Raw genomic sequence first — 15474 nt, forward strand, 5'->3', positions numbered from 1 at the left:
CAGGGGGATGGGAATAACCCACTTGGCAGGGAGAATTTTAGCTCTGATATTGTTCAGAGTTGCTCAGGCATGGTACTTATTGAAGCACCTTTAGTCAGTTTTACCGTTTTAAATTCTCCACGGAGAAAGAACCTCTTATGGCCTGCACAGTCATGCTCTGCCCTTTCCTTGTATGCCCCTCTATCCATGGGACGTAGGAGACATGCCCATAGGCAGCTCTCCAGGAAGCATCATTGTCCTTGGTGCCCCAGCTGCTTCCTCTCCCGCTTTCAGCTCTCGCTCCATCCCAGCTCCCTTAGCAACTGCTGATGGTTCCTACTGGGTTAGCCACTGCTGCAGCCACATGAGTTTTCACAGGATTCCCTGCTTCCTCAGGGTCCTGTCTTTTCTTCCCTAAGAACTTAGGGGGAAACAGGACAGAAAAACTAAATTGGAAGCACTCAATAAATCCTTGTGTAATGGTGTTTAATGGATGAATAAAAACATGAATGTCTAGACATAAATAATTACAAGTTCCTTGGATGGTGTCATTTGAGGAGTCCCCTGCTCGTGCCTTTCATGGCAGACATACCTGGGAGGGGAGTCTGTCCACGCACATGCTCCTTCTCTGGGAACAACCCTCACCCACGATTCCTGCTGGAGGGATGTACCTCGATGCCATGCTTATGTCACATGACCTGCACATCACCTCAGCCACATGGGACATGTGGCCCAACCTCAGCCCATCAGATTATTCTCATAGGGCTTTAGAGTTTGAACCTGAGACACTGAGCTAGTTAACTGCAGAAAGCAGAACGGGAAGGCCCGGTTTTCGGGTGGAGGCTCCCTTCTGAGTCGTATACAAGATGACTGCGTAAGGACAGAGAGGGCAGGAATGAGGAGAGACCAGCTGTTTCTGTCCCGACGGCTTCTTATCCCCACAATGCACAACTTCAGGATTTAAATAAAAGCAGCCAGGGTTGCAGCCCTTTGCAACTGTAACCATAACCCACTTTTTCTCTTCAACTCTGCCAAACAACCTGATCCCAAAGGTCCAGTGTGAGAGTGAAGGACACATGCGACGGGTGTGTGGCAATGAGGTCCAGGAAGAGAGGAAGCAAGGGACACCACTGAACTGGAGGCGGGGGGAAAGCCCCCATGGACGGACGTAAAGACTGAACTGGCAGACATCAATGTAGGGAGGGAGAGGAGGGAAAAGGGGGAGGGTAAGAGGAATGAGAGTCAGCACGTGCTAGAGAGCACTGTCTACGCACCAGTGCTGCAGCAGGCCCCCAACGTGTGTTCACGAAAATGAATGAATGAACACGGGAACAGATCTTCCCAATCCTATCCGCCGGAAGTGTGGAGTCTGAAAATAGGGGTGAGGGGGGCAAGGAGAGCAGTAAGTTGTTAGAGCCTTGCAGACATGCCCCTGAATTTATGCTCACCCTCTGTTCTCTGTGTCACTCCTGGGCATGTGGCAAGGCCCTCTGGAGCTCAGCCCCCACCCCCTCCAGGCCTCCCTCACTGCGCTGAGGAATTGCCGCCAAACCCCTCCAAAACACTACACCTCTGATGAGAGAAGAAATACCAGGAAGAAGGATGACAATGACAATAATCCTTGCCTAGGTTCTATGTAAGGTTTATAAAATATTCTTCTACATGTTCTGGAATCTTATAACAAATCTGTGAGATCAGTGGGACAGATGTTGCCCTATGCCAGGGTGGTGAGGAAGAATCCATAGGTTCAAGAGAAGCCAGGTAGCTGCTCCAGGTCACCAGTCTGGGAACGAATGCGTCAGCGGCTCTCAATTTAGGGCTAAGGCTTCAAAACCTGTGCTTTCTCTAACACTCTGGACACCGACCAAAAGTGGCTGGGAAAACACCTAAACCAGAACTGCTCTCCCTGGGGAAATAGCCTCCTCAGAAGAGGAAACTATCCACCAAGAAGAGGAAAAGAAGGGTGTGGCTTTCTGGAGCCATGAGAACGCTTCTCATTGTAGCAGGAGTTTTAGAACTTCAGCATAAACCTTAGCCACCAAAGAGGACTTTTTCCCTTTTCCTAAAAATCTGAGTCAGTTGCTTAGTTTCGAAACTCAGTCACTTCTGTGACGACCTCCACAACATACCCACCAACTATGAAGTCAGCCGATACAGTAGCTTTCCCTCCATTCTACGAATGGAAAACAAAGCCAAGGAGAAGTGACCTATTCATTGTTGCTCCCTTTTACACACCAGCCGGCGCCACCCTAGTCTCCTCACTGCTGCCTGCACCTCCTGGTTCCTCAGGGTGTAGATCATGGGGTTGAGCATGGGGGTCATGACCGTGTGGCTGATGGACACAGCCTTGTCCATGGGGAAGGAGGTGAAGGGCCGGGCATAGAGGTAAATGCTTGGAATGAAAACCATAGACATGACGACGATGTGGGTGGTGCAGGTGGAAGCCACCTTCCTCCTCGCCTGCCCAGAGTGGGACCTCAGCATCACCCAGATGACTGAGTAGGAGGTCAGGAGGAGAAAGAACCAGATGACATCCAGCATTCCACTGTTGGAGATCATGAGGACCTCCAGGAGGGAGGTGTCAGTGCAGGCAAGTCTCAGCACTTGTGGGACATCACAGTAGAAGTTATCCAGGATGTTGGGGCCACAGAAGGGCAATGGGAGCATCAGAGCCAGTTGGGCAATGGAATGCACAAAGCCTCCTACCCAACTAGCCACCACCAACCCCACACAGAGCTGAGTGCTCATGATGGTGACATAGTGGAGGGGCCGAGAGATGGCAACAAGGCGGTCATAGGCCATGACTGAGAGGAAGAAGACCATGACGCCTCCCAGAAAGTGGAAGAAGAAGATCTGGGCCATACAGCCCTGGTAGGAGATGGTCTTCTTTTCAGAGAGGAAGTCCACCAGCATCTTTGGGGCAGTGACAGAGGAGAAACAGAGATCTATGACAGCCAGATTTTGGAGCAGGAAGTACATGGGTGTGTGGAGCCGGGTGTCTGAGGTCACTGTGACCATGATGAGGAGGTTTCCCACGACAGTGGTGGTGTAGACAAATAGGAACACCAGAAACAGGAAAAGCTGGAGCTCTGGAGTCTGGGAGAGTCCTAGGAAGACAAACTCTGATACCCACGTGAGGTTTTTTGGCTCCATGGCATCTTCCCCATCCTCCTAAAGAAACTAAACCACAGGCATAAACGCATGAAGTTACTACTTGCCCTTTTAGTGCTCTGGAGCTGAAAACTGAGTTGTCCGGGTCTATATGATGGGTGTCCTCTGTGCAAACCGTATCACTAGGTGCCGATTAAATGGCTTTGTCTGTAGAGATTTTACAAGCTGGTGCTGTAATATACATTCATGAGATATCTTAAAGCCATCCAGAGACATATGCAACCTACTTTTTAAAGACTCCCTGTGATATAGTGGTGGGGGAGACACTTGGAGTCCAATAGAACATCAGTCGAATTTCAGGTCTTCCATTTTCTTAAGATTTGACCTTGTTTAAGTTTACTTAATCTCTCTGGGTCTGTCTCATCTGAAAGTTAGGAATAAAAATACTTTATGGCATTTTCTAAGGGCTTAAGTAGAATGACACATGCAAAGTTTCTAGAACAGTACCTGGAAATAAATGATAATCACTCTCTGGGTCGTCTCCTCCTCTAAAGACATTCTTCCTTCTTCCAGTCTCAAATAAATTTTTCTACCAGCCACTTTTCACACAATATTTAACACATCATAATGTTAATGAACTTTTTATGTTGTCTGTTTTCCCTCCGCAATCCAACCCTATATGATCCTACATATGTCTCGATTTCACAATATATTTGTGCTCCTCCTTGCCCATCCCTGCTCACAGTCAGTGCTTAGTTAAGTACCTGGTGTTGACTGCGGGGTGGGCAGTCCGAGTAGAGGAGCCCCTGGACACGGTTGGACGCCTGGGATATCCAGTGTTCCCCACCGCCTAGTGTAGGTGTTCCTTTACTTGGTGGGACTCCCCAGAACATAGGCAACACAAGAAGCAGAGGGATAGGGGACTTTCATTGCATTAAGTAATAGATGATGAATATATTGTTTGGAGAAGACTCCACTCTTCCAAAAGAATGACAATTTCAGAAGACGGTACTGAATCCCAGGGCAGAAGGGAAAGGAAAATGTTGCGGGAATAGTAATGGAAACTGATGAAGAACTAAAGGAAGATGAAGAGGGAGGGAGAGGGAGGAACAGAGCAGGTGAAGGAAGGGGAAACAAGAAGGTGGTGGACAGGGGAGGGAGGGAGAGAGGGAGGAGGGCAAGGTTCCAGGTGGGATGGCTTCAGTCTCCCATCCTCTCCCACCTGCCTGTGCAGCCTACTCTAGAAAGCTCTACTAGAGATCTTTCTGTTCTTATCTCCCACATCCATTTGCTTTCCCTACAGTCCACCTTCTGCGCAGCTGTCCCGGAGAACTTTCTCTGTGCGACCCCATGCCTCCCTCTCGTTCTTGCAGTGCGGCGCGATAACTAGTGGTCCTTAGGAGCCAAACATTCGTAGATCCCGTCACAGTGGAAGCACTTACCTGCATGTGCGCAAACGGCAGCCATGCAGCGTGTCAGGCAGGCTGTGGGCTGTCAAAACAAAGCCTCCGCCTGCCCTTCTCATCAGGATCTCGGCCTCCGAGGCCCACTGGCTCTTTAATGGATTGTAGTTTCTTCAACCTGCCACCTATTTTCTCATTTCCATGTTTGTGTCCTAGAATTCTGTTCGCTACCTTCTCCGCCTTGGAAAATTCTCACTCGGACCTCACCCTTTTTGGCACTCATTTCACCCATTCTCCCCTGCAAATTAATTCCCATTTCTTGGGCTTCTTGTAATATTTTAAGAACACCTCATTTGTAGGCTTATCATCATTTATTTGTCCCATCTTCTCCAGTCAACCAACTACATTGTAATTTCCATATCTTAGTAACCCTAGAACTTGGAACAGCAACTCTGATATGGCACATGCTCAATAAACGTTGTCAAATTAATGTAGTAATTAGGTAATTGAGGGGCGCCTGGGTGGCTCCGTAGGTCAAGTGTCTGCCTTCAGCTCAGGTCATGATCCCAGGGTCCTGGGGTCAAGTCCTGCATCGGGCTCCCTGCTCACTGGGGAGCCTGTTTCTCCCTCTCTCTCTGCCTGCTGCTCCCCCTGCTTGTGCTCTCTCTCTCCCTCTCTCTCAAATGAGTAAATAAAATCTTTAAAAAAAAAATAGGTAATTGATTATGTGGAGAGTTTTTGAGTAATGTTACTTGTCCTCTGCCCCTACCTCATAAGGCTGGTTCTATGCCCAGTTGCTAAAATTACTGGGTTTTACATGTAAACTGAAGCCGCTGTTTTAACAGCACATTCCCCGTGAATTACTTCCTGAGGCTCTCCTCACACTTTGGTCACCATCAAGTCTGTCACCTATTTATTCTGCCCACCCTCCAGCAGGTATTTTCAAGAACCCAATTATTGCTGACCTATCGGCAGGTGAGGAGCCCCTCAGTCACCTCACACGCATCCTCGTGGGCATGACCCTGGGGAAGAGGGCATATCCTCAGGGAGGAGCTATTGGATGGGCTCAGGAAGCAGAGCTGGAATGATTCCCACTGGGGGAAAGGGAGCAATGGGAGTTGTTAAAAAGTTCAAAACACTATATGAGAGGTCTGCCTTGAGGGCAAAAAACAAACAGAAACCCTACCAAGGACATGGAAAATTGTAGAGATTCATGAAATAGGATTAGGAGGCCAAGATGAGAAAGGACAGAGTCTCTTCAAAAGAAGTCAAGGGGTGTCTGGGTGCCTCAGCTGTTAAGCGTCTGCCTTCGGCTCAGGTCACGATCCTGGGGTCCTGGGATCAAACCCCACATCGGGCTCCCTGCTCGGCGGGAAGCCTGCTTTTCCCTCTCCCACTCCCCCTGCTTGTGTTCCCTCTCTCGCTGTCTCTCTCTGTCAAATAAATAAATAAAATCTTAAAAAAAAAAAGAAGTCAAATTTCTGGGATTTTTGGAAGGACCCATTTCATAGAACAGTGGTTCACACACTTGAGCATGCATGAGAATCACCTGCAGGGCATGTTGAAACTCAGAAACCCCACACAGAATTTTGATTTAGTAGGTCTTCGGTGGCACCTGAGAACTTGCATTTCTAACAAGTTTTCAGATGCTGCTGATGCTGCTTCCCTGGACCACAGTTTGAGAACCACTTCAAGTTTGTCAGCATGGCACATGAACAGTTCTCTCTTACAGCATCACCAACACCACTGGTTTGATATCTCAAAAAAATAATTTTAATTGATCTTAACTTGGGCAAGTCATAGGTGGGAAAATGTTTGTATATGACCTTGGAAACCGAAACCGTGTAAACTTTATTTCCTATCTGCCAACCAGACCACGAAGTTGATTCCTCATCCATATCCAATTCTACTGGACTATCTGTAAAATTCTAGTGCTCCTTATATATGAGTATTACTCAGTAAGATCTTTCTTTTTGTACAAGGACTAGTAGTGGAAGTGCATACATTTTCTTATTATGGTGAACTGGTGAGAATTGGAATTACCTGGCTTTATAACTTTGGTGTACTATAAAAACTGTAATTTTTTAGAGCTCTCTGTCTTCATGAGATTTCCAGGTTGGTTTGAGTTCTTTCAGTGCAAATAGTTATACTTAGCAAAATGAAGTCCCTCTGGCATATAAAAACACTACACAAAGCTCTGGTTTCTCTCACATACAAGAGCTATAGTTTTTTTTTTCTTTTTATTAATATATAATGTATTATTTGTTTCAGGGGTACAGGTCAGTGATTCATCAGTCTTACACAATTCACAGCTCTCACCATAGCACATACCCTCCCCAATGTCCATCACCCAGCCACCCCATCCCTCCCACCCCCCTCCCCTCCACAACCCTCAGTTTGTTTCCTGAGATTAAGAGTCTCTTATGGTTTGTCTCCCTCTCTAGTTTCATCTTGTTTCATTTTTTCCTCTCTTCCCCTATGATCTTCTGTCTTGTTTCTCAAATTCCACATATCGGTGAGATCATATAATTGTCTTTCTCTGATTAACTTATTTCGCTTAGCATAATACCCTCTAATTCCATCCACGTCGCTGCAAATGTCAAGATTTCATTTTCTGATGGCTGCATAATATTCCATTGTACCACATCTTCTTTATCCATTCATCTGTTGATGGACATCTACGCTCTTTCCATAGTTTGGCTATTGTGGACATTGCTGCTATCAACATTGGGGTGCATGTGCCCCTTCGGATCCCTGCATTTGTATCTTTGGGGTAAATACCCAGTAGTGCAATTGCTGGGTTTAGGGTAGCTCTATTTTCAGCTTTTTGAGGAACCTCCATACTGTTTTCCAGAGTGGCTGCAAGAAGCTATAGATCTAAAATTCTTCCCAATATTTAGCGCTTGAATCCTTTTTAAAATCCAGCCACTTGTAGGTGTGTAGGTGGCTCAGTCGGTTAAGCATCTGCCTTCGGCTCAGGTTGTGATCCCAGGGTCTTGAGATCAAGTCCTGCATCGGGCTCCTTGCTCAGTGGGGAGCCTGCTTCTCCCTCTGCCTACTGCTTCCCCTGCTTGTGCTCTCTCTATATATACATATGATTAAATAAAATCTTTAAAAAAATAAAATCCAGCCACTTGTAAAAATAGCCTGTGTTAATGCCCAGGAAGGCAATAGGTTTTTACCAGTCTCACTGACTATCAGATGTCACTAACTGTAACATTGTTAACAGTAATTAAATTACTTAGATTAATTCCTTATGATTCTGATTTAGCTCCCAATAAGAAAGCCCATGTATGTTCTAGTTTATATATTTCTCCTCTCAAGGCACACAAATGTCTGTAAAATGTTTGCTAGGCCACATCTCAACTCAATCAAAGTTGATTCCTCAGTGTGGAGATTGTGGATGATTGATCTGTTTTAAAAACTGATTGCACTGGGGCTCCTGGGTGGCTCAGTTGGTTAAGCAACTGCCTTTGGCTCAGGTCATGATCCTGGAGTCCCGGGATCGAGTCTTCTGTTGGGCTCCCTGCTCAGCAGGGAGTCTGCTTCTCCCTCTGACCACCCCCCTCATGCTCTCTCTCTCAAATAAATAAATAAATAAAATCTTTTTTAAAAAACTGATTGCACTGTGGCTTATTGTTTGGGAGTATTGTAGCTGACCCACTGTGAAAGTTCAGTAAATGTTTGTTCGTGTGAGGGGAAGCTGTCCCTCTTGAAGAGCAGGAGAGCACAGAGAGCATGTCTGGGTGCACCTCTATGCTCAGTGCTGGGGATACCAAAATAAGACATGCATTTTGCTCTCAACCAACTCACAGTCTAGTGGGGAAAACAGTTGCAGAAACACATAAATGCACTCACTTCAAAGAGGAAACAGCTCTGGGGACGCTCCAAGGTTAAAAGGCTGAGCCACTAGCCATGCCTGGGAGAGAGGGGAAAGTTTCCCAGAGGAGGTGACATTTGAACAAAGGGGCGGTTCATGCCTGTGGGCAGAAGTGTGTTCCTGGCAGGAAGAACAGAGGCCCAGAGATGAAATGGCACAGCATACACTCCAGGAGCCCTGAGTGCCTCAGCAAGGCCAGGGCACAGGGCAAGTGGTGGAGGATGAGGGTGGGGAGGACGCAGGGGTCAGACTCCGGAGAGCTTTGAGAAACCAGGTTAATGAATTTAGATTTTATCCTATAGGACATGAGAAGCCAGTGGAGGACAAGAGCAGGAGAGTGGCCTACAGATGAAGAGAGATGGGAGGGTGGCGAGAATAAACAGAGGGGGAGCCACTCCTTTGTTTCTCCACACCCCGTCTTGTTTCAGAAAAGACTTAATGAGGGCAGTTGAGGGCCTGGAACTTTGCCTGTGTCCTTGACCCATCCCAACCCAGCTTCAAAAACCCTTAAAGACGTGGGAGGGTGAAGAGAAGAGAGGAGAAGGGAAAGGAGATGGGAGGTAAGAAAAGAAAGAGTAGGAGGAAAAGGTGATTCAGAAAAACCAGGGAGTCAAAGCCACTGAGCCAGCTGGGACCCATGGCCCATTGGTATCAAGACACTGCTTCAGTGACTCTGGGATGCTCTTGGCCTTTCCATCATGAACCACGATGGACTCCCTGGCTTCAATCCTCATACACTCTCATTCAAAGGCTGGAGGTGAGGAAAGGGGTGGGGGCAGTTTCTTTCTCCTCCTATATCTCTTGCTTTTAATCATGGAAGAAAAATCTTTCTGAGAAGCTCCCCAGCAAACACACTTTTTGTTGTATTTGTCATTTCTGGATCACTTGAACGCGTGAGCACTCCTAGCTTTTAAGTGTTCTGGTGAAGTGAACACCTATGTTAGGGGACAAGCAAGGGGGAAGTGGTTGAGGATGACTGTTGGGTAGGCCCCCAAGAGCAATGCTATGTTCTTATAAACACCTGGGAACAGGAATGAACATAATGGGCCAGAGACAAGAGAATCTTGACAGTGATGCAAAGTTTCTCTTAAATAACAAAATTCATAATAGCAGAGGTCATGAGCTCAAATGTGAGTGATGTAAATGAGAGAGAGGGAGGTCAGGTAGGAATCTCTCTCTCCAAAGATGTACTGAGGCTCATCACCCACCTCCCTCCAGGGCAAAATTCCAGCATCTGAGCCAAAGACAGGAAATTAAGATTTTTTTCTTTAGGGGAAAAAACTTCAGAAAAGTAAGCCTTTGTGTGTTGACACTTGGGGGTCCTTCAGCAAATAGCTGCTTCCCACCTGAACCCCTGAAATGAAGTCTAAAAGCTTTACCTATACATAGAAGTAGCAACTAGCATTATATTGCCTTACTCTCAAATGCAGATAAACAAAGATCACCAGGAGTTTAAGGAAGACCACCAACACAAAGAGCAAATGCAAAATAAGTAGGAAAATGAGTGAGAAGAAACAGAAATGGCCTGGGAAACAGAAGAAAACTTTTTAAAAAAATCTCCTGTTTATATAATTAGCATCCTTTGAGAGAAGCCAGCAGATATAATAGCTACAAAATAAGAACAGGACAGGATGGACAAAAGTCACAGAACAAAAAAGAACTCTCAAAAATTAAAAATATGTTGACAGACACGAAAACTATAATGGAGGGGGCGCCTGGGTGGCGCAGATGGTTAAGCATCTGCCTTCGGCTCAGGTCATGATCCCAGGGTCCTCGGATCGAGTCCCGCATCGGGCTCCCTGCTCCTTGGGAGCCTGCTTCTCCCTCTTCCTCTCTCTGTCTCTCATGAATAAATAAATAAAATCTTTAAAAAAAAAAGAAAACTATAATGGAGGAATTGGAAAATAAAGTTGAGAGAATTGTTTCTGAATGTAGACTAAAAACGTAGTCTGAAAAGGGCATCCACAGGATTGGGCCCAGTGTGGGTTGTGAGAGTCTGGATGTCCCTTCCTGGCAGCTGCCCACTGTGGGCATTCAGGCAAGGTGAGCAGAATGTCCCCAGAGGGAGACGGCTCAGGGCGAGAGGTCACAGCTTCAAAGGGATGAGAAGTGTGTTCATGCAGAGGTGCGGTCTGACATCAGGTGTTGGAGACCAAGCAGGGCGAGGAGGGTGTCCACATGAGGGATATTGGGATGTGAGGTTTTGGAGCATGAGTAGGGTAAGAAAGTTGCCTGAGTCAAGGGCTGGAGTGAGGAAATGGAACTAGTAAGGGAGATTGGTTGTATAGAGGGAGATGCATTAAATAAGTTAGTAAATTAAGGATAAAGCGATGTCAGAGAAAATGGTGGAGTGGAGAACTCCAAGGGCCCATCCCTCCACAGAAACTCTGAAAAGATATATATACCAAAGAATAGAATTGAGAGTCCAGGAATAAATCCATACATTTACGGTCAATTGATTTTCAAAAGACTCTTCAGTGGGGAAAAAATAATCTCTTCAACAAATGGTGCTGGGACAAATGGATATCCACATGAAAGAAAAAAATTGGACTACTACCTCAGACCATATACAAAAATTAACTCAAAATGGATCAAATATCTAAACGTAAGAGCTAAAGCTATAAAACTTTTAGAAGAAAACTGGAGTAAATCTTCATGACCTTGGATATAGGAATGAGCACGCCTAGCAGCCAGGTAGTGACTCCTAAAGGCCATTCCTCAGCAAAAGGAAACAGGACTCTTTAGGGAAATGCTTGATTCCAGAGCTGGAACAGAGAAATACAAGATAAGCATGGTCATGTCACTGGGCCAGAAAGTAAGGATGTACTCAAAGAAAGAAAGGAACACGGAAGCTAGCTAGGAAAAGCTCCAACTGGCCAAATCTGGGGCAAATTAGTAATAGATTATAACTCAATTGATTTAAAAAAGGAAAATACAAGTCCACACAGATATAAATAAACAAAAGAATAAATTGGAAGTTTGCGAAGGAACCATATATTGACGTAGTCTCAAAGTACCTGCCCATAAAATATTTACTATTTTTCAAGAGAAAATGATAATGAAGGTGAGAAGCCTAACAAGCAATCAAAGTGATAGCACAGCAGTAATGGGACAAAGAAAAATCATTTGCACCTCATAAGATGCAATAAGAACACAGCATGATTTCTGGGATGTCCCTGAAAAAGTCACCGAAATGCATCACCTGAGTCTAATCACCATGAAACATCAGAAAAATCCAAATTAAGGGACATTCTACAAAATCACTGGCTTGTAATCTTTGAAAGTGCCAAGATAACTAAATTCAAGGAGAAGCTCTTCCAGATTCAAGGAGCCTAAAAAGACATGACAACTAAATGCAACATGCAATTTTGAACCAGATTCTCTTTCCATACAACTTTACCGGGACATTTGGCAAAACTTGAATAGAGGCTGAAGATTGGATTCTAGCAATGTATTGTTATGGTATTAATGTAAATGACTGTATGGCAGTATCGTAAGAAAATGTCTGCAGAACATGCATGTTTAAGTATTAAGGAATGGTGGGCATCAGGTTGGCTACTTACCCTCAAGTCTTCAGGAAATAAAGTCCTTTATACTACACTGGCAACTTTTCTGGAAGTTTGAAAGCTTTCAAGAAGTTAAAAAAAATTTTTTAATAATAAGAGTCAATTGCTTAACTGACTGAGCCCCCCAGGCGCCCCCCACCAAATATTTTAAGTTAAAAAAAATGTTTAAGTTAAAGTAAAAGAAATATGTAGAATATCTTTCTGTCCTCTGGGTAAGAAACAATTTTTAAAAATTAGATATCAGTAAGAGTTAATATTAAAACGGAAGACTGATACACCTGACTACATTAAAATTAACACCACATATAGAGAAGACAGGCCACAAGCTGCAAGAAGATATTGCAATGACATAACTGACAATAGACCAGTAACCAAATGATATGAGAATTCATACACTCACTAGAAAAAGTCAAGAGAAAAATTAACAAAAGGTGTTCATGGGGAAAGTGAATGCAATAAAAACATGGAAAGAAACCTTAGGGAAGAGAGAAGTGCAAATTTCTACAGACTGCAGAGAAATATTTTTTACCCACTAAACTGGCAAAAAAAAAAAAAAAAAAAACAACAAACCAATATCAACTCTTAGATGAATGTGAATCAATAGGAACATTTAGACACCGCTTATGAACATATAATTGGGCACAACAATTTTGGGAAACAATTTGGCCCTCTTTCATAAAGTTATGTCTTTGGAGATCTCAAAACTTAGCAATCCCATTACAAGATATATAACCCATAGCTCTTTAACAGGGCAATTGGAGACAAATAGAGGAATATTGAAAATAGCACTGTTGGCAATAGCAAAAAAAAAAAAAAAAAACCCAACAAACTTGGAAACAACCCAAATAAGCTTAAAAATATGTTGAATAAAAAAAAGCAAATCCCAGAATGTTATGTATAGTAGGATATTTTCATAATGCTCAAAATAAGCAAAACAATATGCTGATGTGATAAAATGTGATAAAAGTGTTTTTAGAAGCAATAGGATGGCAAATGCAAAATTCAAGAAAATGGTTTCACTGGGGAGGAGTGAGTGAATGTGAGGAAAAGGACCCTCTGGGTAGTAGGTATCAGTTACTGGTAACTTCTATGTCTTGAATCAAGTAGTCTTTATGGGAGCTTTCATAATGCTATAATGTTTTATAACTTACATGTATTTTACACATAATCTTTTGTTTGTAACAATTGCTACACTACACTGAAAATGTAAAAGGAAATATTCTGAACATTGATGACATTTTTCAAATTTGAAAATAAAATAAAAGCAACAAAAAAGGCTGCAAACAATGAATCATGGAACACTACATCAAAAACTAATGATGTAATGTATGGTGATTAACATAACAAGAAAAAAATTTAAAGATAAAAAAAAGGCTGGAAGAAAATAGTTAATGGTTTACCCAATGTTATCTCACATGATTTTTTTTATTTGACTCTTATAATAAACGTGGAGTTTGGAGGTCAGATGTTAATTTAAGCAAATTTATTGAAGAAGTCATGAGGCCAAGTGAATCATCCCCAGGTCATCGTCAGTTTGGTAAGTGGTGGGTTTAAAGATGAACTTTGAAATCTTGTGCTGTTTCCAACAATCCAGACTCACACCAAAACAGAGTATTGGAAAAAGAGGTCAAAATACAGACAGTAGATAGCTCTTATGGAGAAACGGTATCATCATAATGGGAAACTGTCCACCAAGAAGGCAGAAATGAGAGTGTGGCTGTCCAGAATGCTTCCAGGAGACTACATCTTATTGTCATAAGAGCTCAAATCATCCATCACAAATGAAAATAAGAATATTTTCTTGAAGACATGCCCCTGAATTTATGCTCACCCTCTGTTCTCTGTGTCACTCCTGGGCATGTGGCAAGGCCCTCTGGAGCTCAGCCCCCACCCCCTCCAGGCCTCCCTCACTGCGCTGAGGAATTGCCGCCAAACCCCTCCAAAACACTACGCCTCTGATGAGAGAAGAAATACCAGGAAGAAGGATGACAATGACAATAATCCTTGCCTAGGTTCTATGTAAGGTTTATAAAATATTCTTCTACATGTTTTGGAATCTTATAACAAATCTGTGAGATCAGTGGACAGATGTTGCCCTATGCCAGGGTGGTGAGGAAGAATCCATAGGTTCAAGAGAAGCCAGGTAGCTGCTCCAGGTCACCAGTCTGGGAACGAATGCGTCAGCGGCTCTCAATTTAGGGCTAAGGCTTCAAAACCTGTGCTTTCTCTAACACTCTGGACACAGACCAAAAGTGGCTGGGAAAACACCTAAACCAGAACTGCTCTCCCTGGGGAAATAGCCTCCTCAGAAGAGGAAACTATCCACCAAGAAGACGAAAAGAGGGGTGTGGCTTTCTGGAGCCATGAGAACGCTTCTCATTGTAGCAGGAGTTTTAGAACTTCAGCATAAACCTTAGCCACCAAAGAGGACTTTTTCCCTTTTCCTAAAAATCTGAGTCAGTTGCTTAGTTTCGAAACTCAGTCACTTCTGTGACGACCTCCACAACATACCCACCAACTATGAAGTCAGCCAATACAGTAGCTTTCCCTCCATTCTACGAATGGAAAACAAAGCCAAGGAGAAGTGACCTATTCATTGTTGCTCCCTTTTACACACCAGCCGGCGTCTCCCTAGTCTCCTCACTGCTGCCTGCACCTCCTGGTTCCTCAGGGTGTAGATCATGGGGTTGAGCATGGGGGTCATGACCGTGTGGCTGATGGACACAGCCTTGTCCATGGGGAAGGAGGTGAAGGGCCGGGCATAGAGGTAAATGCTTGGAATGAAAACCATAGACATGACGACGATGTGGGTGGTGCAGGTGGAAGCCACCTTCCTCCTCGCCTGCCCAGAGTGGGACCTCAGCATCACCCAGATGACTGAGTAGGAGGTCAGGAGGAGAAAGAACCAGATGACATCCAGCATTCCACTGTTGGAGATCATGAGGACCTCCAGGAGGGAGGTGTCAGTGCAGGCAAGTCTCAGCACTTGTGGGACATCACAGTAGAAGTTATACAGGATGTTGGGGCCACAGAAGGGCAATGGGAGCATTAGAGCCAGCTGGGCAATGGAATGCACGAAACCTACCATCCAGGCTGTCACCACCAGCCCCACGCAGTGCTGAGTGTTCATGATGTTGACATAGTGGAGGGGCCGAGAGATGGCAAAAAGGCAGTCATAGGCCATGACCGAGAGGAAGAAGACCATGACGCCTCCCAGAAAGTGGAAGAAGAAGAACTGGGCCATACAGCCCTGGTAGGAGATGGTCTTTTTCTCAGAGAGGAAGTCCACCAGCATCTTTGGGGCAGTGACAGAGGAGAAACAGAGATCTATGACAGCCAGATTTCGGAGCAGGAAGTACATGGGTGTGTGGAGCCGGGTGTCTGAGGTCACTGTGACCATGATGAGGAGGTTTCCCATGACAGTGGTGGTGTAAACAAACAGGAACACCAGAAACAGGAAAAGCTGGAGCTCTCGCGTCTCTGAGAACCCCAAAAAGACAAACTCTGATATCCACGTGAGGTTTTTTGGCTCCAT

The 15474-nt window shown here is 44.6% G+C and overlaps 2 protein-coding genes across 2 annotated transcripts; both read right to left on the minus strand.

Moving 5' to 3' along the window:
* Positions 1-2190: 2190 nt before the first annotated feature.
* Positions 2191-3132, minus strand: LOC113939083 (olfactory receptor 4D2). The gene has a single exon (XM_035724412.1). The coding sequence runs from the start codon at positions 3130-3132 to the stop codon at positions 2191-2193; it is 942 nt and encodes a 313-aa protein (XP_035580305.1).
* An 11400-nt stretch (positions 3133-14532) lies between these two features.
* Positions 14533-15474, minus strand: LOC113939082 (olfactory receptor 4D2-like). Its single transcript, XM_035724413.1, has one exon. The coding sequence runs from the start codon at positions 15472-15474 to the stop codon at positions 14533-14535; it is 942 nt and encodes a 313-aa protein (XP_035580306.1).

Source organism: Zalophus californianus, chromosome 16, assembly GCF_009762305.2.
Source record: "Zalophus californianus isolate mZalCal1 chromosome 16, mZalCal1.pri.v2, whole genome shotgun sequence".
In the NCBI taxonomy this organism is placed as follows: domain Eukaryota; kingdom Metazoa; phylum Chordata; class Mammalia; order Carnivora; family Otariidae; genus Zalophus; species Zalophus californianus.